This window comes from Pleurodeles waltl, chromosome 9, assembly GCF_031143425.1.
Source record: "Pleurodeles waltl isolate 20211129_DDA chromosome 9, aPleWal1.hap1.20221129, whole genome shotgun sequence".
NCBI classification, from domain to species: domain Eukaryota; kingdom Metazoa; phylum Chordata; class Amphibia; order Caudata; family Salamandridae; genus Pleurodeles; species Pleurodeles waltl.
In genome coordinates, this window is record NC_090448.1 from 656,892,697 (window position 1) to 656,919,515 (window position 26,819).

General features: G+C 45.8%; 1 protein-coding gene across 1 annotated transcript in view; it reads left to right on the forward strand.

Moving 5' to 3' along the window:
* Positions 1-26,819, forward strand: part of CLPTM1 (CLPTM1 regulator of GABA type A receptor forward trafficking) — a 326,345-nt gene that overhangs the window by 163,443 nt on the left and 136,083 nt on the right. Inside the window, exons 8-10 of the mRNA XM_069207717.1 lie at positions 8,810-9,054; positions 20,377-20,470; positions 20,930-21,120. Of these exons, the coding sequence (XP_069063818.1) occupies positions 8,810-9,054; positions 20,377-20,470; positions 20,930-21,120 (530 nt within the window). The remainder of the gene's footprint in view (positions 1-8,809; positions 9,055-20,376; positions 20,471-20,929; positions 21,121-26,819) is intronic.

Sequence of the window (26,819 nt, forward strand, 5' to 3'; positions counted from 1 at the left end):
CACCAGCGTAACTTCTCCTGTTTCTGTTCCACTTAGCAAAGTTTTGCTTAGCTCACTCTTCTATTAAAGGACACCTGGCAGCAATCCCACGATTTAGGAGGTAGGATAAATTACCTTTGCTATGGTCTAGCAGAGTGATCAAGCAATTTTTCAACAGCCTTTTCAAAGAGTTTCGTCCTGTATAGAAACCTCCTCCTTCTTGGCACCTTACGATAGTGCTGGAGCAACTAACTAAAGCCCCATTTAATCCCATCCCCAAAACAGACCTAAAATTCATAACTTGGAAAACAGCACTCTTAGCATTCATGTCAGCAAGAAGGGTCAGTGATATTCAAGCATTCACAATTATTGAGCCATTCATGCAATCAAAACAAGATATTGTGGTGCTAAATGCCAGTCCTAAATTTAACAATTTAAATGAACCCATAGTACTAAGAACATTCTTTGCTAATCCCCCTACTATTGCAGAAAAATCTGTTTAGTGTCATGTGTGGCTGTAGATATACATGCTTTGCATACTCCTGCCGCCTAGTGTTGCAAGTTATTTTTCTTGTTCGAAGCGTTTTCGAATCACAGGATTGAGGGACTCCTTCTGGGTGATTCTGCGCATGGAATGGACATCGACTCTTGTTATATTATTTTGTCTTCACCATCTGGTTTAGACGTGTGTATCTTCGCTCTGTATTTTGACTCGCTCCTGTTCTAAATCTTTGTCTTCTCTTTATCAACAGTATTGTTTCTTGATCGCGTATTTTCCATCTTCGCGTTAGTCTTCACTTGTCTGTCCGGGCACCGACTGCCCACTTTCTGGGGTATCCTCTCCCACTTCGGGCCTGCATCACTGACAATTATGCTGAGCTGTTGGAATGGACAATGTTTCTTTTCTGTCCTCAGTGCCACGCAAAATTTCCCCACACTAACCAACATCTGGTTGTAACTTGTGCCTCTACCCCGATCACCAGGGAGCTACCTGCGACACCTTTAAATCCTTCTGGTCAAAGAAGACCCTTCGCAACAGAAGAGCTTGTTGGTTGGAGATGGTGTACAAGACTTTGGATGACACCCCGGACATCTGTTGGGAGGAACACGCCCAGGAGGAGCTGAAATAAGAGGAGGTCTTTTTGATCCAGGTCTTCAACTCTGACGTGCAGTCGGATATTGAAAGTCACGAGGTGACATCTGCTCAACATGTGAGTACAGCGGCCCCTCCTGCCCAACCGAAGACTATTAGAAAGCTCTTGCTCATGGCTGGGTCCGAAAAATCTGTTTCAGCTGCCCCATTCTCTGGCTCGGCTCCGACAATAGCCAAGACAAAAACATCTATAACGTCCAGCACCTCGATCTGAGACATCGTTGCCATCTCGGTCCGAACTTCGACTCCAGGTACTTTGGCTCCAAACAAACAGCTACCACCTCCGCTTCAGTGCCAACCAAATCGCACTGAGCAAAAACTTCAGTGCTGAAAACCACAGAACTGAAAACATCTGAGCAAAAAGACTCTAACCAGTTTTCAGCTCCACCTTGCCTTGTGGAACCCATTTTGGAGATGGTGAATGCTCAGCAGTGCCACCTCCATATCCAAGAGTATGCAAAGCATGTGAATCTACAGCACTACATTCCACAAACAAATGCTTACTTGGTTAGTAACATTTCCCTTACATACATTGGACGTTAAAAGATGTATCCAGTTCTACTTGCACAGAACTCTACAATTTCAGAAAGCAGATCAGTTATTTGTCGCTTATGGAAACCCTTGTAAGGGCTTCCCAGTTTCCAAAGCATAGCCAGATTAATCGCACCAGCTGTTCAGTTGTGTCACAGACAAGCCAGTAGCTGTTAAAGAGTAAAGTCAAAGCTCATTCTGCCAGGGCTGAATCTACTACAACAACTGTCTTTGACGGTGTGCCAATTAATTAAATATGTTGAGCGGCAACACGGACCAGCAGGTGCATCTTCATACAGCATTATTGTCTGGATTTCTCCGAGTGATGCGGCTGTGGGACAAGTAGTGTTGCACCATCTTTTTCAATAATGTGAGCCATGTATAAATTTATTTCCCGTTATTTGCTATACTCTGATTAAAAAGTGTCTTAACTGCTTATTCTGAATCAAGCATGTGAATCTGAAAGATCCAACACTGGAGAAGAAAATAAGTTACTTACCTGTAACTGCAGCTCTCCATTAGTGGTATTTTTCATAGATTCACATGCAAGCCACCCTCCACCCCTTAAATGCTCCACTTATTATCTGGGTTTTTATTTCCCAAGTCTGCTAGAAAAGCTGAGGGTTTGAAGCCTGAGTGTTCTAGAGGGTGCCGTCGCCTGATTGGCTGAACTTTGGATCTTATTAAATGATGAGAATAAGCTATTTAAGTGAAGTTTTTTTTAGCATTAACTGCTAGGTATGTCATTGACTACTGCTTTCTATGGCACTGTGGGCCTCCCACTTTGACAATGGGGAATGGTTAAAGTAAGTTGATGTGTGAAGGAAACCAATCTCGGAGAACTACAGTTACAGGTAAGTAACTTATTTTCTTCTCCAATTCTGTGCTTTTTGGAGCTCAGACCTGAGTTAGATGCCAGTCCTTTAAATTATCTTGCCTTCTGGTGTTGGTTCTGGAGTGTTGCAAATTGTTTTTCTTCGAAGAAGTTATTTTTCAAGTTACAGGATCGAATGACTCCTTCCTCTCGGGAATACTGCGCATGGGCACAGAGTCCCTTGTAAAAAAAATTTCTCTTCGCCGTCTGGTTCAGACGTGTGATCTTTTTCTCCTTCTTCGACTTGCTCCGGTCGGAGACTTACTCTGTCTTTTCTCTATATTTAACAGTATTGATCGCGGTTTCTCTTCACACATTGAAAAAACAGGTCTTGAGTATGAAAAATCAATCATATGGCCTTTGGGGGCAGGCCCAGTCGGCCTTTGAGCCTTTATACTTGTGGTATCAAAAAGAAGGTAATCCTGATGAAACAGACACCATTTCAATTCTGTCCTCTGTGCCACTCAAAGTAACCATACACCTATCACCATCGGCTGTGTAACCTGTGCCTCTCACCGGATCATCAAGAGGCCACTTTTGAGGGGTGTCAATCGTTTCGATCGAACAATACTTTTCGGACCGATGAGCTCGAAGGTTAGATATGACCTGCAGATCTCCAGAAGGCTACCCATGTATTTTTAGGAAAGAACATGGACAAGAACAGCCACAAGAAGAAAAAGCCTTCTCCATCCAAGATTCGGATTCCGACATCCAGTCTGACATAGAGAGCCAAGCATTAATATCGGCACAGACCATGAGCACTGGAGCCACCACCTCCTCACCCAAAAACCCGGAATTAATTTGCTGTTGAGGTCACTGGATGACCACTGCAAGCAAGCCATGGTCAGTCTAGAAAAATAGGTTCAGCTCCCCGTCTACCGGTTTGGCACCGAAATTGATGTAGGCGGCTTCGGCATCGACCTCATCCACTTCAGGTTTTGGCACCGACTACACCTGCCTTGAGCCAAGAGTCGATGCTAGAGACTACGGAACCGAGTTAAGGATGGAAAAAAGGTCATCAACCTAACATTGGTTCAGAGACATAAAGACACTGCAACTTCAGGACTTTTGGACTCAGAACATTATTCCTCCACGACCAAACCTATTCAGCCTATACTTGAAACTATGGACGCTAAACAGTGGAGACTATACATTCAGGAATTCACAGGGCGCATTGTAGCTTCACTATCTGTGAATTTTAGAAGGAAACTAACTTTTCAGGAGGCATTGGACACCTCCCCACCTCCAAAAAAAGATACACAGAAAAGTTTTCCTCCTCAACTGAGCCTTCTCCTCCTCTTCCCCCTACTCCACCTCCATCTATCTCTTCTTCTCACTCTCCTGCTTCTCTATTTGAGGAAAATTCAGGGTTCAAGCATAGTTCAAGAACACTACTCAGGGGGGATACATTTCAGGATCCAGCCCCCTGGGGTTCTTATGATCCAGAGCCAGTCATTAACACTGACCCAGATCTGTATCCTGCTAGGCCTTGCCCTCCAGAAGATACCACCAGCTACCAACAAGTTATTGCTAGGGCAGCTGCATGCCATAATGTACCAATACATAAAGAACCCATTAAAGAGGATTTCTTATTTGACACACTTAGCAGCACTCATTAGAGACACCCAATATCTCCCTATGCTTTCTGGAATGAGGTGCTGTGCGGATGATATTTTTCAAGAGCCTGTCTGCTCTAGAATCATAACACCTAGGGTACACAAAAAATATAAACCTGCACCCTCAAACCCACTTTATCACAAGTGCCACCGGACTCAATAGGGCCACAACTGCCATAATAAGGGCTAATGCTAATAGCCAGGCCACTGGAGACTCCTCTGTCAGACAAAGGGAGTAAAAAAGCTTGACGCTGTAGGCAAGAGAGTGGCTGCACAAGCTGCAAATTATTGGCTTTTTGCCAATTCGCAATCCTCACTTTCTAGGTACGATAGGGCCCACTGGGATGAAATGGAGGATCTTCTTCAATATTTCCCATAGGAGCATCATAAGCATAGACAGCACATTTTTCAAGAGGGTCAGACAATTGCGAATAACTCTATTCTTTGTGCATTAGATGCTGCAGACACAGCAGCAAGAGGCATAAATGCCAGTGCGCTGATAAGAAGGCATACATGTCTTAGATGCTCTGGATTTAAGCCGGAGGTGCAGCAAGCTGTATTAAAAATGCCTTTTGACGGAGGACATCTTTTTGGACCCCAAGTTGACTCTACATTAGAAAAAAAAAAAAAAAAAAGACAGACACTGCAAAAGCCATGGGGGATTTCCAGTCCCAAGCACAAAGGGGATTTTTTTGTCACCCAGTGTTTAGAAGGGGTTACAAATCCTCTACAACATCGGACCCCTCCACCTCCCAAAATAAACAAGCCTCAGACTCTTACGTCAGATGGTCCTTAAGCGGTACATTCAACGGAAATAATTTCAGAGGCAGAGGAAAAAAACTTAGCTCCCGGATTCAGCTCCCACAGCAAAACATTGACTACCTTATTTAGCACGATAATATCACCAGTTGGGGGACATCTTCCGTACTGCTACCCACAATGGGCAGACATAACATTGGACAAATGTCTCCTCTCCATTATCCAACATGTTTATTGTCTGGAGCTTACTCCCACACCTCCCAACATCCCTCCTCGCACTCACAGGTTATCTCAAGAATACCTTGCACTTCTCAAAAAGGAGGGACAGTCTCCTCTCCTGAAAGGGGTGATAGAACAGATTCCATCCCAATATCACGATGCAGGAGTATACTCACTATACTTCCTCATTCCAAAACAGGATGGATCACTCGGACCCATTTTGGACCTCCGGCACTGTCGTTCCAGCTATCACAACTGGAACAAACATTATGGAAATGGGCTCATCACCACCACATTGACCTACTGGCAGAGTATCTTCCAGGGACGAATAACAAGTTTGCAGTTGTGCTCATCAGGATGCATCAACAAGTCCACGAATGGGAACTCTACCCACAAGCCCTTTAAATATACTTTCAAAAGTGGGGAAATCCTCAAATAGATCTATCTTTATGCCACAGCAGAAAAGGCAAAATGCCCAAACTTCGAGTCCAGGTATCCTCACATTCTCCCCAAGGGCAATGCTCTATGGATGAACTGGTTGGGGATATCACCTCTCCCACTCATTCCAATTGTGGTTCGCAAACTCAGACAGACATCACTAACTGTGATACTAGTAGCACCCACATGGGTACGTCAACCTTGCTTCACAACACTTCAAGACCTCTTGCAAGTTCCTCACAAGTAGCTTCCCAACATGCCAGATCTTCTCACTTAGGACCATGGACAGATCTGGCATCCAAACCTTAGATCACTCAACTTGTTGATATGGCTCCTGAAGTCCTAGAATTTGGTTATTTCAAATTACCTTCTGAATGTATGGAAATTATAAAGGCAGCACACAAACTTACTACCAGTGCATGCTATGCTATAAAATGGAAGCGTTTTGTTTGCTACTGCCAGTCCAAACACATTGATCCAATTAACCCATCTTTCCAGGAAATTATTTGTAACTTGCTACATTTGCAGCAAATTAGCTTACACTTCAACCAGATTACATCTTGCAGCTATAGCTGCATATTTACAAAACAGGGAACATAGCTCATTGTTCAGAATCCCTGTAATTAAAACTTTCAAAAGAAGGACTTAAACGGGTAATTTCACCTAGACGTCACCCTGTTTCATCATTGAATCTTAACATTGTTCTCACTAGACTCCTGAGCCCTGCATGTGAACCACTGCATTCATGTCCTATTCAATTCCTTTCATGGAAGGCAGCTTTTCTGGTTGGAATCACATCACTTCGATATGTAAGTGAGCGCCAGGCACTAACTGTAGAAGAACCTTTCTTTCAAATACATAAAGATAAGGTGGTCCTTCGCACAAATACACATTTCCTACCAAAAGTGGTATCTCAATTTCATATAAATCAGACTATTTATTTGCCAGTTTACTTCCCAAAACCTGATTCAGTAGCAGAGAGGGCATTCCACACTTTAGATGGAAGAGAGCACTCCTGTGCTATGTTGACAGAACAAAAGAATTTAGCAAAACAAAACAACTTTATTTAACTCTTGCATTGGCTTTCAAGGGCAATCCAATCTCCAAGAATAGCATAGCTAGATGGATTTTTAAATGTGTACAAATGTGTTATGTTAAGGCAAAAAGACAATTGCCACAAACTTCTAGGTCAGATTCCACTAGGAAAAAGGTGCTACAATGGCATTTTTGGGAATCATTCTTTTAGCTGACATAGAGCAGATACTCGAACTACACCACACACGTTCACAAAATATTGTGTGGATATGCAAGCTCAACAACAAGCAAATGTAGGACAAGCTGCCATAAGACCACTTTCCCAGACAACTCCAACTCCCACAGGCTAGCCATCGCTTTTTGTAGGGACTGTTTTACAGTCTATGCAAAGCATGTGCATCTATAGCCACACATGCCTTAGAACGGAAAATGTTACTTACCCTGTAGACATCTGTTCAGGGCATGCACGGCTGTAGATTCACATGCGCCCACCCTCCTCCCCGGATGCCTGTTGCCATTGCTGTTGCTTTATATTTGTATATATTGTGTACTTATGTAAATACAATTGCATGGACATCTTTCTCTATACTTTCTTCTCATTCCTCTTCTTCACCTGCCTGCGGGAAAACAATGTAACAAAGGACTCAATACCCATGTGCAGTATCACCGAGAGGGAGGAGTCACTTGATCCTGTGACTCGAAAAAGAACTTCTTCGAAGATAAACAACTTGTATCACTCCGGACCCAACACTAGATGGCAGGATAATGCAAAGCATGTTGATCTACACCGCTACATGCCACAAACATATGTCTACTGGTTAAGTAACATTTTCCATTAAGGCTAGAGAAAGAGCTTAATGTGACACAGTGTTTTTGTTAATAGAATCCTCTTTCACACCGTGCCCAACGCTACTTTAATGATGGCAAGGGGCCCTACTTTTCAGTTAATGCAAAGCATGTGAATCAACAGTTACATTTCTGGAAATGGAGATTGTTAAATAGCAGTGCAGTTTTCATATTGGACCCATCCATCTTCCCAGTTGGTGGACGACTAGGTTATCTAGTGACATACGCACATTCATGGCCACAGAGATACACGATATGCTAGGGTAAAAGGCTACTCTGGAGTTCGTATCCCAATAAGCTTCACAGTGAAATAGGGAAGAAACATTCTTGTGATACATGATATTGAGCAATAACCTTGAGGGGGAAAAAATTACAATTCCCAGAGCAAACACTGGATGACAGGAGTTTCATGGCAGCTAATTCTACACGAGAAACGAGCTGCAGAGCGATGATTACAGGTATGTAATGTTTTTCTTTGGTAACCTTTTTTCTGTACCTTTAGTCCGACTGCTGATATTCTTATTGAGGGGGGTATTTAAAAGGACAGTGGTCGTTAAAAATGCTACTAATGCATTACCATGATTTTTGCAGCTTGGCATCTCTCAAGTTTGTGTAATGTGACCAGTTTAAATTCCACCTAGCACACAGAGCTCAAAGGTTCATTAAAATAAATTGATTGTCAAGCCTCAAAGGTTAATAAAAAAGGTATTCAAAACAATAGTATTCTGGCATCAATATCTGTAGAAAACGTCAAGCATGTAACTGGGAAAGTTGCAGAAGCAGTTAAACTAAAGAGAAACATAGGCCAGCTCTACCAAGGTTTACATCAGGCTCCATGGTACCAGCACATTGATATTTGTGCTGTTTACACTGATGCGGAATCTCATTTAAGTCTGGTGCCTTAAATAGTTTTGTGACAGACAAGTTTATGACCTCTATTTAACCTGCATGTTTCATATGTTTGCTGTCTGCCCGTTTCTAAATGGTTAGGGTGCCTTCTGTCTAAGGTGAATTAAGTCTTACCTGCCTGGTACATTGACATTAGACCATGCTACTGGGTCATTTTTATTTAATCTTACATTGAGTCACAGTTTTCCAGTGGAGTAGTGTAAAGGTGTCTGTCCTCACTAGCTACCCAACCAAGGTGTCTCCTTTAGTCTAATGCCACCTGTGAACACTTACAGCAGTATAATGTCCCTGATCTTTGCAAATGGTGTGTCTGTGCAGTTAGTGTAATCATGTGTGCTGCTCAGTACAGCCAATGCGGTTACTTTTTCTGTTTCTTCTCTCCCTATTCCATGGGGTACTTTGTTGTCTTACTTGTCAATCCTTTCTTGACCATTCCCCCCTGGATTCCAGATGTGAAGTTTGATGCAGTGAGTGGCGATTATTACCCCATCGTCTATTTCAATGATTACTGGAACCTGCAGAAGGATTACTTCCCCATCAACGATACACTGGAAAAGCTGCCCTTCCGCATCTCCTTCTGCCCGCTTTCTCTGTGGCGCTGGCAGCTTTATGCCGCCCAGAGCACCAAGTCTCCGTGGAACTTCCTGGGCGAGGACATGTATGAACAGTCAGATGAAGAACAAGATTCCGTGAAGGTGAGACACTTGCCAGCTTCACTCCTTACATACATTTGCTCTTAATTCTTTCCACTCTGTTATGCAGCTCCTAAATGTTAAAATCGGTCTCCAGTATTTGACCATATGCCCTACCCTGTGTTAAGAACTCTTGGTGACAAAAGTATGCAACGTTTAACATTTATTTGAGTACCTGTGGATTGGCGCTTCCATGCCCAGTCAAACCCTCTGTTTCCTGAGTACAGTGAGACCCTCTGTTTCCTGCGTACAGTGAGACCCTCCTTAAACACATTTTAGATTGTTCTGAAAACTGTGCCTATATTAGGTCTAATGAGCTGGTTGATTTGTTAGAGCTTAGTGATGATAGAATGAAATACCCAGTATCACCATGTTTTTTTGTAAAGTGTTAATATCTCTTGATATATAATTTCCAATACTCTGCTAATTGAATATTGAACCAGTGTGACAAAGTTAATTTAATCAGTGTCTTTGGTATGAGCCCTTTGCAGGGGAAGGAGCTGTCTGGTTGTGTGAGGGATGGATGGAAACATGTCCCTTAGTAGAGGGGATTTGACCCAACTATGACTTTTATTGCGGTTCTTCTTGATGCAGTGATTATCAGAGGCATTTTTGAAGGCAGGGAGACTTTGAAGGTTAGTTAGGTGAAGGTCTCTCAGTGTGAATCTTCTTGGAGGTCAATTGTGAGTCTAGCATCTGGATCATATTGCTGTAAACCTAGGATAGGATATAGATTTCAGTTATTGAAGCAGATGTGAGAAGTGTCTTTGAATAAGTTAGTGTAAAGGCTAACATTTTTTATTTATTTATTCTTAATTTAATAGAGCAAGGAATATTCTTATCTGGGTGTATTTAAGCAATTATTTTAAAGATTTAGTGAGTAGAGTGCAAACCTCAGGCTCATTTGATTGGGCTAATGAGGTCAGGTCAGATCTTCTCCATAAGCAAGTGAAATTAATTATTAAGAATATGTCTGAAAGCTTTCTTGGGAGTTGATAAAGCAGGAGAGCAGTAGCAAATCTGAAGAGTACTTAATAGTTGTTGGTTAAAAGTACTAGCAGCATGGCATTTACAGAATAGATACGAAAATGTGACAATGCAGCATGCTAATGGATACTTTTAACCACAGATTCCTAACCCTGTGAATTTTTTGAGATGCCAAACTAGATCATTAAATTGTTTCAGTAGCTCCTGCAAGCTAGCAGGTAGCACCCATCCCACTGCCCAACGTGTCTACATGGAGACACATATAGATGCGAGTTCTGTGCTTTGACATGAGTACCTCTGTTTCTGCAACCTCCTGTGTGCCTCTGGAAGACCGCACCTTCAGTTTTTCAAACACTTTTGAAATATTTCACAGAATGTTTTTACTTTTTGCCAGGATGTCACATGTTAACTGCCCCCCCCCCCTCCAATTCATGAAAACTATTGGATCTAAGTCATGCATCCTGTTTTGCAAGCAGATGTCTGTTGGGTACCTGCATAACATCTGTCTTGGTTCTTCTGCTGCGAGCATGACTCAAAATCCTTACACAAATGCTTCCTGATGCATCCAAAGTCCGTCAAGGAGCGAGAAGCTAAGCTCTGTTCCACAGTATAAGAAACTGTGTTTGAGGCATGTGCGGCTGCTGTCACACCTGCTTTGCATAGTCCAGTCATCTGGTTTTGGACTCAGATGTGTGCAAATTGTTTTTCTTCCAAGGAAGTCTTTCGAATCATGAGGCATTGAGACTTCCTTCTATTGTTTGTAATGCGCATGGTCATCGACTCCATTATTAAAATGTTTTCTTCTGCCATCTGGTTTGGATGTGTGCTCCGGTTTGACACTGTCGTGGTGCACTCCTTGGTTTACATGGTTCCTAACCCCGTTGGTATTATCATCGATCGTGTTTCTATTTCTTTTCCATTCGATTTGACTCCTGAATAGCCCAGGTTGTTTTCCATCGATCTCAGGCTCACGTGGGCCTTCTCCAGTCCTTGGGGCGATATCCTTGGGCATATCATCCTCATCATGTTGACACAGTGATGGAATGGATACCAGTCTGTTATTATCCTCAGAGTCCCGTAAAATACCCTCGGGCCGATCTCCATCAGGTCTGCAATCTGTGTCTCCTCTGAGCACAACTAGACTTCTGTTCAAAGAAAACTCTGCGACTGTTGGGTTAGACGACTCGCACTATCACAGAGGAGTAGAGACGATACATCGGACCGTTTCGGCACCAGGGTTGTCAAAGGGGAACATGATGCTCAAGCTTTGGCCGCAGAGAAAGGGACCTTCACCCCCAATGACCGCTTCAACTCTGATCTGGTAATCCAGGATCTTCCACCAACACAGCCAGCCATGAGTTCTGTATCTCTCCACAACACTCCCCTCCCCCTGACCACCCTAGCCCACCCATCCCACAAGACCCCATGAAGAGCAACCCTTCTCAAAGGGCCAAACTGTCACTCTAGAGTACCAGAGAAGAGTACTGGGCCACCACTGCCTTCAGGCCTTGATCGGCACCGACCAACAACTTCTCACGTAACGCCCAGCCTCAGCTCTGCTCTGAAGAAAATATTCAGGCTGACTATTTTGGCACCACCCTCACCCGCCTCAGAGGTGAGCTGACCTTCGAAGCTGAGAATTTCAGCATCTAAACACAAAACGCCATTGGAGCCGAGAACGTTGACATCGGAGCCAACACCTTTGGCACCCAGCAGCAAGTTCAGCCACGGATCGGGAATGTTGAACTGATTCTACATAAACTACAAGAAGAAATCGACAGCCGCCAGAAACTACTAATGATCCATTCACATACAGACTGAATCATTACCCTCCCTCCTGGATCGGCTGCTCAACCAGCTAAACAGCAGCTATGCTTTGAAGAAGCTGTGGGCATTCCACCTCCAACAAAACAGCGTAAGAGAATGGACAAGACTAGACGCCCTTTGCCTTTCACTACTCCACTTGTCCTTTCTGCTCCACAAAACTCACCCTCACCTTCACCTTCTGCTTTGTCAGCTGACCCTGTATCATACACACCTCAAGAGTCACATCATTCAGATATTGGGAGACAGGGCCATGGGGATATTTTTGACATCCCACCACAGGATGTTCCTTGAGATACCTTCAATACTGACCCACCAGCAGATACAGAGTCTGACCTATATCCTGCCAAACTCTCCCCTCCTGATGATACCACTTCCTTCCACAACCTCATTGTTATAGTGGGCCCTTAAAGGAGGATTTCCTTTTTGAAATTCTGTGCTCCACGCAGCTTTTCTGCTCAGTACCTCCCCATCCTCAAAGGTATGCTCTGTCACACACTAGACATCTTCTACGACCCAGTTCGAGCTACGGTCATTACACCAAGGACGGATAAGAAATAAAGGGCCTCCCTAACTGACCCACTATCAGGGACCAGCATCCACTTGACTCACTAGAGATGGCTACTGCACGAAGGGCCAACTCTCAGAGCACTGGTGATGGCCATCCACCAGATAAGGCGAGTAAAAGGATAAATTATGTAGACAAGAGGGTAGCTGCACAATCAGCCATTCATTGACGTACTAACAATTCTATTGGGCTGCTTTCTCGATATGACACGGCCCATTGGGACAAAATGGTGGAACTCCACCAATGTCTCCAGATGAGCGCAAGAAGAGAGGCTATGAGATAGTCTTTGAAGGGAAGAAGATCTCAAACACCACCATAAGCGGTGCCCTTTATGCTGTGGTACTGCTGCGGGGTGTTAATTGTAGTGTCCTTTTATGTATGCATACATGGCTTTGTGCCTCTGGGTTCAAACCGAAACTCCAGCAAAACCTACTTAATCTGCCTTTCGATGGGGGACATATTTTTAACCTACAGGTAAATACCTTATTAGAAACAATTAAGAAGGACAGTAAAACAGCTAAAGCAGTTGGTGCCCTTCAGACCCCTTCCCATTGTGGCTCCTTTCGCAGCTCCTCCTATAATGGAAGTTCCAAGACCACTTCTCCCAAAACCTCCACTTTATACCAGTGACCACAGACCCAAAACACCTCATTCAGAGTCTATTTTCAAGCCTTCTTCAGAGAGAAAATTCAAAAGGCAGAGATAAAGGGTGTAGGAAGCTGACCTGGTGTGTGGTGGGTTCCAAAGGTACTTACACCTTATACCAGGTCCAGGTATCCCCTATTAGTGTAGTGTAGGCAGTGTCTAGAAGCCAGGCTCTCTAGAGGTGGCTGAGCAGCCAAGGCTTATCTAGGAGACCTGCAGAGCTCACGCAATACCACTGTAGTCACGCATCACTTTTAAAAAAAATGTATTTATTGAATATTATATGAAACATAAAATAAAACCAACCGTAGACAAGCCCAATGAACAGAAAAATCCTTGCCAGTATAACAACGTTCCAGTCTATATATAGGACCCCAATCCTTGACGACGAAGCACCCAAAGGATGCCGACCGATGCACATCATCAATAAGTTCCAAGCAACTAAAGTATCCCTGACCATAGCAATGTAGACGTAAATACCATAAACCAGGAGCGTTAGAAAGAAACTTGGCATTCATAGGGCTAGGAACGAACACGAAACAGACAGAGAAAAGAGAGAGAAGGGGCGGGCAGAAGGTAGGGCGCAGTGTTGTGCTACGTCCAAGCTGCTACAAATTATAAGCACAGCACAGTAGAATGCACCAGAGACCAGAACCACTCGATGCATGGTCACACACACAGTGCATGCACATCTGCACTATAAAGATTCCAAAAAGTTATGCAGTGGGGGCCCATATGTCCCGAGGTCGAGACCCCTCCAGAGCCAGCTCCCAAAAAATAATCAATTGCTCTTGGCAATAAGAAGCATTGCGCATCCAATCCGATCCTCGAGGTGCCCGGCCCCGGCCCAACACATAGCAACCCTACGCTTAGCCAGGAGGAAAAGTAGTCCCACCAGCCTCCTTTAGGTCTGCCGCACCTCATCCACACAACCAAGCAGCGCCAAGCGAGGTGACAGGGGAATTGCCAAACCAGTCATCCCCTCCATCCAAAAAGCGTGGACCTCGGCACACTCCCACGCGAGGTGGAGGAATCCGGCATCAGGGGCATGACACCGTTTACAATTCGCATATGCGCGAAGACCCATTGTACAGAGGCCTCAGGGTGTAGTAGAGGCGATGCAGGAAGTTGAAGTGGATCAGACACAACTTATAATTGGGGGACAGAGCTCTCATATGTGCACAACATCTCCGCCACTCCTCCTCTGATATAATCACACAGAGATCCGCCTCCGAACGAGTCCTAGCTAACCCCGCAACACAACTGCGCTGATCCTGCATACAATTGTACAATTTAGTAATCAGCCCTCGACACAGCACCTCCAAAGCCTGACACACCAATAGTCTCAGAAGACCCAGAGAAGCGAGCTTGCAGCATGGCTCAGATTTGCAGAGCATACAACCGCTGCAAAGCGGTAACATCACCGCCCCCAAGCACCTCCCCTGGAGAAATCAGACGGCCATCCACAAACCAGTCCCCCAATGCAGCTAGGTTCGAATCATGAAGAAAGCCACGCAGCTTCCCATCTTGAAACATCTCAGCATCCGTGACCGAGAGAACCGGCAACGAGGGGGCAAAGGGCACGCCTACCCCAGAGCGGCGCATCAACGAAGTCCAAACAGGCGTGGGGTACAACAGTGTCAGCGCCACGCGCCCTGGGCCTGGAAGGGTTACCATCCAGCCACACTGCGTCAGTCTCAGGCGCGAGATGCAGTAAATATCGGACCGGACGCAGCCAATAGTGCGCAAAATGAGCCTGAGCACAAAGATAGTATAACTCCTGATCCGGGGCAGCCAGGCCACCCAGCTCAAAAGGAAGCGTACGCTTCTCCCAAGCAATTCGGGGCTGCCGGCCAGCCCAGACAAGGCGTATTAAGGCAGAGCGAAGACGCCGCATAAAGGTAACCGAAAGGAGAAGAGGGAGGTTAACAAATAAATACAAAAATTTAGGCAAGACCACCATTTTGGCAATAGCAATACACCCAATGAGCGAAAGCGGCAATGAGCGCCACGCCTCAACTCTATCCTCCAACCACATAAGTGCTTTACCATAATTAGCCGACCAAAGAGTCTCCACATCGCAGCTCAGCCAAATCCCCAAGTAGCGCACAGGTCCACTCGCCCAACCAATTTGATACCGGGAAAGGAATTCCGCCACCAAAGGCATCACCACAGACTAATTGATCGCAATCCCGGAAAAGGTACCAAAGCGCACAATTTGGTCTAACAAAACATCCAGATTCTTCCGCGGCCCGCGCACGTATAGTGCAATATCGTCAGCATACATAGAAATTAAAATAGGCCGCTGCCGGAACGGCAGACCCACTTCACCATGATGTCGCAGCCGCGCCGCAAGAGGCTCAATGGCCACAGCAAAAAGGAGTGGGGACAAAGGGCAACCCTGGCGGGTTCCTGGAGGTACCGGAAAAGGGTCAGAAATATTCCCATTGAGGCGCAGACAAGCGGTGGGCGCCGAATACAGCAATCTGATCAGCTTCACAAAGAGCGTGCTCAGCCCAACCCTGGCAAGCAACGCAAACATATACTCCCAAGCAAGCGAGTCATAGGCCTTGGAAGCATCTAAGAACACCGCTACTGCATCATCTGCAACCCCCATAGAGCTGGCCACCGCAAAGAACGTACGCAGATTGTGACGTGGACTGGCCGGGCACAAACCCAGACTGATCTGGCAGCACCAGCTTCGGGAGCAGTGGCTGTAGCAGCGCCGCAATCATCTTAGCCAACATTTTGTTGTTGATATTAATCATGGAAAGCGGGCGATACAAGTCACAGCTATAAGGATCCTTGCCAGGATTAAGGATTGTAATAATCAAAGCCTCCCACAGGGAGGCGGGAAGTATCCCGGTCTCCATAACCTCCGCGTAGACCTCCAAGAGATGTGGAGCAAGTATTTCAGAGTACTCCTTATAGAACGCAGGAGTCAAGCCATCCAGCCCAGGAGCTCTGTCTGCTGGCAAACTACGAATCGCAGCAGTGACCTCCTCTACTGTAAAGGGAGCATCAAAATAAGAACGGTACACATCGTCAAACCAGAGCAGGGCAATCTCTGAAAAGTAATCCTGAGCCGCACCAGCATCCAGCCCGGAGGGCTCTGCATATAAATTTGCATAAAAAGAAGAAAAAAATCTTCATGACACCCTGCGTCCCGGCAACGCGATCGCCCACCGCACTGTCCATTTCAGTGACATAATTATTGGCCTCTGCAACGTGTGTCTGGCCCTCTCCCCCTCATCATACCGTCTCGCCCTGGCATATTTCCCCAAGAAACAGATCTCCCGAAGTGAGGCCTCCTTGTACGAAGACACAGCACTCCGAAGAGCCGCAAGCTCCGCACCCGACCAGTCCAGCACCAAGCGTCGCTCCAAGTCCACTATCCTCCCCTCTAGATCAGCCAACTCCCAGCGACGCGCCCTCAATACACTGTGTTGCTTCGAGAGGCATACCCCGGATGACCATTTTAAAGTCCTCCAATAGGGTACCCACAGAGCTCACAGACCTACTATTCTCAGCGAAAAAATGTACTATGGCCTCACGAACCTCCTCCCGAAAAACCAGGTCCCGTAGAGCCTCATGTGGCAGCTGCCACAAAAATGTGCGCTCCAACCCGCTCGGCACCGCCAACACCAATTTCACTGGCGAGTGATCAGAAAGTGCGGGCCAGAAGCTCCACAGATGTCACCCAGAGCTCCACGTCACGCGTGCCCAACCAGCGATCTATACGGGACCAACTGCTGTGGGCATAATTAAATACACGTGCCCTCCCGAGCAGAGCCATGCTTTGCCCGCCACAGATCCACCAGAGCACCCTCATCCATCATGGACGCCAGAGCCTTTGCTGCAGCAACATGTTGCACACTTGCCAAGCTCTCACGGTCCGCAACTGGGTCCAGGATCACATTGAAGTCGCCACCCCAGATTTCCGCACTGTTACCCATCGACTCCACCAAGCGCCACACCTCACAGAAGAACTCGGGGTCATCCATGTTGGGACCATAGACTGACACCAGCCGACAGGCCCAATCCATCAACATCCCACCCAGCAGGACATATCTACCATTAGGGTCAATCACAACCTTGCGCGTGCACCACTGCAAACCCCTACGCACCAAAATGGCTACACCTCGGGCATAGCGCGAGAATACCGAACAGTGATATCCACCGATCCAGCCGGCCCTCAGCCTGCCCTGCGCAGAAGCCACCATGTGAGTCTCTTGCAACATACAAATATCAATGTCCTGGCGTTTAACATAAGCAGACATGAGGCGCATCTTCCGACCATCATTCAAGCTGCGCACATTCCAGGTGAGACAACGAATCGCTGTCATATTACTCAACATCAGCTTAACCTCCCAGCAGAAGCGAAGCACTGCCCCAATGACCAAATATGCCCGCCAACAGTGGAAAGAGAAAAATGGAAGAGCACCAGAAAATGAAGAACAAACACAAAACAGACCCGCCCCCACCCACGCAGACCCCCCAACCGGGTCAAAGCAGTAACCCCACCCCCCATAACAAGAAGCCCACACAAAACAGGTAAATTAATACAAGGACTCATCCAGAGGGCAGAAGCCAAGCCACCCATCCCGCCATCCAAGAGGACAAGGGGAAGGAGGGCAAAGGGCCATACATGAACACAGAGCAGTGGGGCAGCCGAATAATAAGGAGCACATATAGAGAGACCCTAGCCGGCAGACCAGGAGTCCCCAGTTAACAGCTCCGCACCCAGTCAGTCATTATCACTCAGGGCAGCGTGCTCAGACCCAGAGCCCTCCGGGCCGAATTCTCCGGCCGCTTCAGCACCGTCATAGCAAATTTAGCCACCGACTTCGGGTCAGTGAAGAAAAGCAGTTTCCCTTTATGCTGGACCTTGAGCCTCGCGGGATAGACAAGAGAAAATCTAGCGTCTGTCTGACTCAACAAGCGCTTAACCGGCAAAAAGGCACGCCGGGCAGCCTAAACCCCGGGAGTGTAATCCGGGAAAAAATTAAGTTCAGTGTTCTTGTATGTCACCGGTCTCCGCTCCCGGGCCAACCTGAGGACAGCATCCCTGTCACAATAGTTTAGCAGGCGTGCTATTATAGGACGTGGGCGAGTACCAGGCAGGGGCCAAGGGCCCAAGGACCTATGCGCTCTCTATACCACGAGCAACCGGGAGAGTTCACCAGGGAAAAGTTCAGAGAGCATAGCCTCCACAAAATCTTCCATGCGTCCCATATCCGTGGATTCAGGCAGACCAATTATACGTATGTTGTTACGACGAGAGCGCGCCTCCAAATCCTCATTTTTAGTACAAATAATGTCTAACACCCCCTCCATTTGGAGCAGTCGTTCCCTCTCGCCATTATGGTGGTCCTCCAGATCAGAGGTGCGCGACTCAAAATGATCAAGTCTAGAGTCATGATCGTCCACGCTGGCCTTAATGTGATCCAGCTGCTCAGTCATATGGTCGAGCTTAGCATCAGTGCCTGCAAGGCTGCTCTTGAGATCCTGAAACATAGCCTTGACCGAGGCATCCAGGCTGCCCTCAGCCACGGGCCCATCACCAGACAGAGGCGGAGGAGCCTCCTCTTTTTCCCACCGTCAAAGGTGAGGTTTGATTGACGCTGATCGGTTTTGCCCATATCCAACGGCCACCCCGCGACGGCACCGGCCACCCAGCCCCAGGCAGCACCCAAGCTGGTCAACTCGACAACCTCTAGCGTCACCAGGCATCACTGGAGATCCAAAAAATCACCCGGAGCAGGCCGGCCAAACCAGAAGCAGGCCGTGGGATCGCACCTCAGCCACAACAGTTGCTGCTACCCGTCCAGGCCAAGTATCAGACAATGCCCACATCCAGCGTACAAGCAGGAAACAGCAAGTGGCAGTGGCCTGAACAGTCTGCCGCCCAGTAGCCCGGGCCCTCACAAGCAATTCCACACTCAACCACGCTGTCGGACCAGAAAAAAAAAAAAACACAAATCTTCAAAGGGCCCGCGAGCTGCAGCACCAAAAACTCAACGGGCCCCTATGGTGCCAAGGTCTCAAAATCCAGATGCGCCGGGCCGGTGCAAGCAGCAGCCGACCCCCAAAAAAGGTGCACACCACCAGGCCCCCCCGGCACCAAGCAATGCAGAAGCCCCCGCAGGCCACCCTCCCCCTCTCCGACCACTCGGGGGGGTGCAGCCCACAGAGCCCCCACAACACAGCCAAATCCGTGGCCAAATCAAGGCCCCGGGCCCACGTGGCAAAAATCTAAGCGCGGGTGGGCCCACGTGGGAGGCCTCCGCTCTCCAGCTCAGTCCGTGCCGCTGAGACAGAACCGGTGTGGACTGGTTTATTCACGGAGTGCACCAAATGTGCCCTTCAAAGCAAGCCAGTGGCTTGGGAAGGCTATCCATCCCAAGTCAGTCACACCTATTTCCAAAAGGATAGGGTGTTACCTCCCTCTCCCAAAGGAAATCCTTTGTTCTGCCTTCCTCGGCTTAATCAGATCAAGCAGCAGGGGGGCAGAAACCTATCTGAGGTGTGGCAGCAGCTGGGTCCGTTACGGAAAACCCTGTAAGACTTGTGATAGCAAAGCTGGGGGTCCTCTAATGAGCCCAGCGTGTGTATGGAATCATACTTCTAATACTTGCAACAGTATTGGGGTATGATGCCGACATGTTTGATCCCAGACATGCCCAGGTTCAGAGTTACCATTATGTAGCTGGATATAGGTAATGACCTATGTCCAGTACACGTGTAAAATGGCGCCCTGCACTCGTGAAGTAGAAGAAAAAGGATCTGGAATTTATGGGGGTACCTCTGCTAATGCAGGGGTGCCCTCCCTCACAGGTACCTGCACCCTGCCCTCTGGGCTGAGAGGGCCTACCATAGGGGTGACTTATAGTGACCTGGCGTGACCTGTAGTGAAAACGTGTGCATGCACTCTTTTCATGCAGGCTGCAATGGCAGACCTGCGAAACCCTTTGCATGGGCTCCCTATGGGTGGCAGAATAACTGCTGCAGTCCATAGGGGTCCTCTGGAACCCCAATGCCCTGGGTACCTAGGTACCTTATACTAGGGACTTAATGGGTGGGGGGAGGGGGTAACCAGTATGCCAATTGTGGGAAGAAAAAGTTACTAGCAACCAAATTTAGAGGAGAGAGCACAGTCACTTGGGTCCTGGTTAGCAGGATCCCAGTGAACACAGTCAAACACACAGAGAAACAGGCAAAAAGTGGGGGTAACCAAGCTAGAAAGAGGCTACTGTCCTACACTGATCTTTACTGATTTGTTTTTTTTCTTTCATCTTCAGGTTGCTCTTATCGAAACCAACCCATACCTTTTGGCCGTGACGATTATTGTTTCCATTGTTCACAGTGTCTTTGAGTTCCTTGCTTTCAAAAACGGTAAGTCTCAAGCATAACATTTTCAGTTTTATTTCTACAAGCAGAGTTGTGGTTCAAAAAATAAAGCATAAAAAACAGCAGTGTTATAAACATTACCTGTTTTGCTGGATTTTCTCTTAATGGTTCAGGATCCCATCCAGTTATGATGACCACCTTGCAATGTGATGCATTTATTTGATCATGCTTATTTAGTTTGCAGTGTGAGCAACACATATTCACTCAGTAAGCTATTGTAAGTATGCCTAGTGACTGAATGCCCAGTAGGCCGCTCTTTGAATATTGAAGTACATAACCATCTAATTTAAATTTAATATCTGTCTATTTGAAAATGTAAAGAAATTCTAAATTTGAAGTGGCAAATATGTTTTCTGATGCAGATTCACGTGAACAAATGTAAGGGACACATTTTTGTTTGCATTATGTATGAATTTTAAGTAAGACTGTCCTTCATTATTGCAGATATCCAGTTCTGGAACAGCCGGCAGTCCCTTGAGGGTCTCTCTGTGCGCTCTGTTATTTTTGGGGTTTTTCAGTCTCTTGTGGTCCTTCTCTACATCCTGGATAACGAGACCAACTTTGTTGTCCAGGTCAGCGTTTTCATAGGTTTGCTCATTGACTTCTGGAAGATCACGAAAGTTATGGATGTCAAGGTAAGTTTACTTCTGTAGACTATCAAGTATCAGTTTACTTTTTTAGGCCATTTTTGGGTTAAACCAGGTTTGACGTAAAATTTCAAAGAAGAGAATAGAGAATGATTGCTTAGCGGTGGGGGGAGTTTTTTCATGAAACTTGCAATGTTGCATCCCTACTACACATTTATAACATTCAATTAGGGATGTGACCGATATGCCAAATCACGTTCGGACTCTTCAGCGAGGTCAGTCTGCACTCACAAGTTGGGTATATAGTCATATACAAATACAGGCAAGGTCAACATATTTCGGTTTTTCACAAATCTCATTATGTAATTAATTAATGTGGTGAGCAGTGTTACTCCATTATTGGATCTTTCATAGATTCATATGATTGAATCATTTGCCTGTCATCGAGATGGAATTCCCATGGCACCCTTAGAAAAGCAGGGCAATGATAGGTATAGACTTGAAAGGCTCTATGCCCTTCAGTTTAGTAACTTATCATATTAATTTTTTAAAAAGAAACTAAACTGAACTAAACCAGTGAGGTTGCACCGCCTTTAGTACACTTCTGTGAGAAGCCTCAGCCCCACAGGTTTTCTACCGCATGTCATGTGAGGAGGTTTCCAGTAAGCTCTGCTCATTTCTACATATTCCAGACTCTTTTTCATGCATGTATATATCTTTTACATTACCTGCTGCTTCAGATCTGACTTTTGAAATGTCAGAAAAAGCAAAGACCTTTTCCAAACCTGTGGGACTTGTGGCAAGAAGAGGCTTTATTCCGATGACTCATCAAGATTGTATTTATTGCCAATACCTACCCCAGAAAGCCAGGTACAGTAAGGTATGTCGTACCTTTTCCTCACAAACCTTAAGACTGTGAAGGGAGCCTGCTATTATGGATGCAGCAACTTAAAACTAGAAAGGATGATGATTGTGAGGATTCTTCATCTTCCTCAAGGAAACTTAGCAAAAGAGACAGACACTTCGGAATCTGTCTTCTCAGCAGCCACCTAAGAAATCCTGTAAAAAGACCCATCATAGGTCTCACAGAGAGCGCAGTCCACTTAATGACAGCGCAGGAGTAGCATACTTCTTTAAAGCAAATAAATGAGCAGAAAGCACCAACCTTCTCTTCAAAAAGACTAGAAAAATCCAGATCTGACACTTCTACTCCTCTTCCTCTAATCCTCCACAAATTAAAAAAGAACTGTCATCTGCGCCGTCAACAGAGAGATCGTAGCTGGTTTACCACCATTGAGGATGATAAACTACTACTGGGGCATCTACGACATAGACAATGATGATGGTGACCACACCATGTATGGTTACAACCTCCTCGACGACCACCACCTCGTCACCTTCAGTTCCAATACAGTTGATGCTAAAAATAATTCCAGCCTCGTCAGTGATGCAAGTCCTGCCAGTGGCGAAATCAGCTCCAACTGCGTCGTCAGTGAAACCTCAGTCAATGACCTCAACGACAACCTCTTTGGTGAGAGATAAATCAAAAGAAAGACTGCAAAAAGAAGACAAAACCAAATAGTGCAGACCAAAGCATACCTCACCCAGTAACATTTCACCTTTACTACCCAGCAACCTCTTGAATGAAGATGATTCCGATGATGAAGGTCCCTTTGGTGTTGCACAGTGCTTCAGAACTACATGTCAAATACCAACAAGATGAGGATGATGAAGAATATTATGAACAAGGCTATTTTCCTCCTCATGAACAATTTCCTCAGACATATCAGTAGGAATTGGTGTGTCTTCCTAGATCGCTAGTCTCTGACCTACAGTATATGATGGCAGACTGCCAAAAGCGTTTCCTACCTATGTCACCTTCGCCTAGGCAGACTCCTCCATCTTCAGAGTCTCTCTTTGCAGCTGTCAACTCCTCAAACACTACCTCCACCTCCATCTACGAGGCATACTCCACAAACATTTCTCCTCTAGGATTCTTCAGATGAAAGAGAGGAAGGTGAGCTGTGTGAAGCTCCATATGAGTGGGATGACTACCTTCTATGAACATCATCATCTCCAACACCGCCTCCTACAGATTCACCTTCCGAGGATATATGGGGTATACATAATTTTCTGGAGAAAGCAGAAAGGAGGTTAGAGCTCCCCATGCCTACAAAACACTCTTTTCTGGGATGAGGGCATCAAAACCTTGAAGAACCCAGCCACAGTAGCTGCTGTGTAAGAAATATAAAGCCCCAGAAGGATTCTCCTGCATGTCTCACTGTGCATCCTAAACCTGATTCCATGATCAACCAGGTGGCCCAGCGTCGCTCGAAAAACTCCTAAGCACCTATATCGGCATGTGCGGGCAAAGAGGGTAGGCACCTCGATAACATTGGAGAACACTTTTCCTCGATATTAGCGCTTCCAGTGCAGATGGCAAACTGTGGCTGTTCGGAGGAGAAAAAATTGACAAATGTGGTCGAATAGTGCTCCCTTCATTGACAAACTTCCCGATGAAGTACAAACTGAAGCCAAAAAGATATTCCAGGAAGGAGAGCGGACTTCATCTCACATTGATTACACCATGGACTTTGCCAATGCTGGTTTTTGCAAAACTAGGAGACTGGGCTGGCTCAGGGCCACCTCCTTTCAGGCCAGATGTTCAAAGTAAGATCCTGGACCTTCCTTATGATGGGGAAACCATTTTCGAGACACCTATTGATGACGCTTTCTAGGCAATCATGGCAGACACAGCCAAATCATTATGAACTTTGCAGTACAGGGAGTGAAGAATTATTAGGCAAGTTGTATTTTTGAGGATTAATTTTATTATTGAACAACAACCATGTTCTCAATGAACCCAAAAAACTCATAAATATCAAAGCTGAATATTTTTGGAAGTAGTTTTTAGTTTGTTTTTAGTTTTAGCTATGTTAGGGGGATATCTGTGTGTGCAGGTTACTATTACTGTGCATAATTATTAGGCAACTTAACAAAAAACAAATATATACCCATTTCAATTATTTATTATTACCAGTGAAACCAATATAACATCTCAACATTCACAAATATACATTTCTGACATTCAAAAACAAAACAAAAACAAATCAGTGACCAATATAGCCACCTTTCTTTGCAAGGACACTCAAAAGCCTGCCATCCATGGATTCTGTCAGTGTTTTGATCTGTTCACCATCAACATTGCGTGCAGCAGCAACCACAGCCTCCCAGACACTGTTCAGAGAGGTGTACTGTTTTCCCTCCTTGTAAATCTCACATTTGATGATGGACCACAGGTTCTCAATGGGGTTCAGATCAGGTGAACAAGGAGGCCATGTCATTAGATTTCCTTCTTTTATACCCTTTCTTGCCAGCCACGCTGTGGAGTACTTGGACGCGTGTGATGGAGCATTGTCCTGCATGAAAATCATGTTTTTCTTGAAGAATGCAGACTTCTTCTTGTACCACTGCTTGAAGAAGGTGTCTTCCAGGAACTGGCAGTAGGACTGGGAGTTGAGCTTGACTCCATCCTCAACCCGAAAAGGCCCCACAAGCTCATCTTTGATGATACCAGCCCAAACCAGTACTCCACCTCCACCTTGCTGGCGTCTGAGTCGGACTGGAGCTCTCTGCCCTTTACCAATCCAGCCACGGGCCCATCCATCTGGCCCATCAAGACTCACTCTCATTTCAACAGTCCATAAAACCTTAGAAAAATCAGTCTTGAGATATTTCTTGGCCCAGTCTTGACGTTTCAGCTTGTGTGTCTTGTTCAGTGGTGGTCGTCTTTCAGCCTTTCTTACCTTGGCCATGTCTCTGAGTATTGCACACCTTGTCCTTTTGGGCACTCCAGTGATGTTGCAGCTCTGAAATATGGCCAAACTGGTGGCAAGTGGCATCGTGGCAGCTGCACGCTTGACTCTTCTCAGTTCATGGGCAGTTATTTTGCGCCTTGGTTTTTCCACACGCTTCTTGCGACCCTGTTGACTATTTTGAATGAAACGCTTGATTGTTCGATGATCACGCTTCAGAAGCTTTGCAATTTTAAGAGTGCTGCATCCCTCTGCAAGATATCTCACTATTTTTGACTTTTCTGAGCCTGTCAAGTCCTTCTTTTGACCCATTTTGCCAAAGGAAAGGAAGTTGCCTAATACTTATGCACACCTGATATAGGGTGTTGATGTCATTAGACCACACCCCTTCTCATTACAGAGATGCACATCACCTAATATGCTTAATTGGTAGTAGGCTTTCGAGCCTATACAGCTTGGAGTAAGACAACATGCATGAAGAGGATGATGTGGTCAAAATACTCATTTGCCTAATAATTCTGCACTCCCTGTATAGAAAAATACCTTTACGAGGCACATGGGGAAGAGGGCAACCCTTCTCCTCCTGAAGGAGGTTACCACAATACAGGTACCCAACGGCTCCTCAACAATTTCATCCCAAATATCAACAGAGGCAGCCACCACAAGCAGCCTATACAAGGCCGCTTCAAAAGGGAAAGTTGGGATGTCAGGAAAAGGACACAAGCCGCCGTCATTGACAAATTACAGGGCACAGGCTACTCCCCCATTTCCTACAACATATCAGAGGGAGGCTCTCCAAACATCTTCAGCACTGGCAGAAAATCACAACCGACCAATGGATACTAAATCGTATTTAAATCAGCCATACATTGGAAATCATTCAAAATCCTCAACCAGTCCTACCCCAAAACTCCACACAAAACATTTGCTTCTCCGCAAATTGGAAGTCAAACCATGCTCAGAAAAGGAGCCCTAGAATGAGTTCTTGTAGTCCAGAAAGGGAGAGGTTTCTATACCAGTTTCTTCTTGGTCTGGAAGAACTCAAGAGCATGGCGACTGATTCTGGATTTCAGAAACCTGAACACCTATTTCAGAAAGCAAATGTTCTGCATGGTAACCCCGTACAATATACTGTAACTTCTAAACCCAGGGAGATTATATGGCAACCATCGATCTCCAAGATGCATATTTTCATGCCCTGGTACACCCAAGACACAGAAAATGCCTAAGACTGACAGTAGCTGGCAGCCATTATCAGTTCAAGGTACCCCCATTTGGCCTAAAATCTCTCTCTCATTTTTACAAAGTGTTTGGCACCAATAGCAGCATTCCTGAATGAAAGAAAACATCAACTGTTCTCTTCACGATGACTGACTAGTGAAAGCACCTTCCCGCCAGGCTGCACAGAGATGAGCCACTGCCTGCATGCACCTGTTTAATAACCTGGGAATTAAAAATAAATCAACTAAAATCAGTTCTTCAGTCATCGCAAAGGATAACGTTCTTGGGACCTACACTAGATACAATGCTCAATAAAGCGTATCCCACTTCAGAGGGCAAATAAAATTGCTAACTCTAGCACAACTGGTACAAAGAAAAGTCACTTTCCGTTGACATCTACGAGTCCCAGTTGGTGATGGTGTTGTCTTGCATTCCTTTAGTTCCATTCTGCCACCTGCTCGTGTGTCGGCTGTAGGAGGAATTGAACAGGAAAAGGATACAAACGACTAGTGCTCCCAGCTCACCTCTACACATTCCACTTTCCTAGGTTGGGGTCCTGTGTCCATATTTTTTAGTGTGTGGTTTGTGCTCCCCGTAGGGTCACTATTCGTTATTGCTATTTGCACTGTTTTCTAACTTTTTCAATGCCTATTTCTGATTGCTAGTATATATATTTAGTGTATTACTTACCTCCTATTGGAGGGTTGCCCT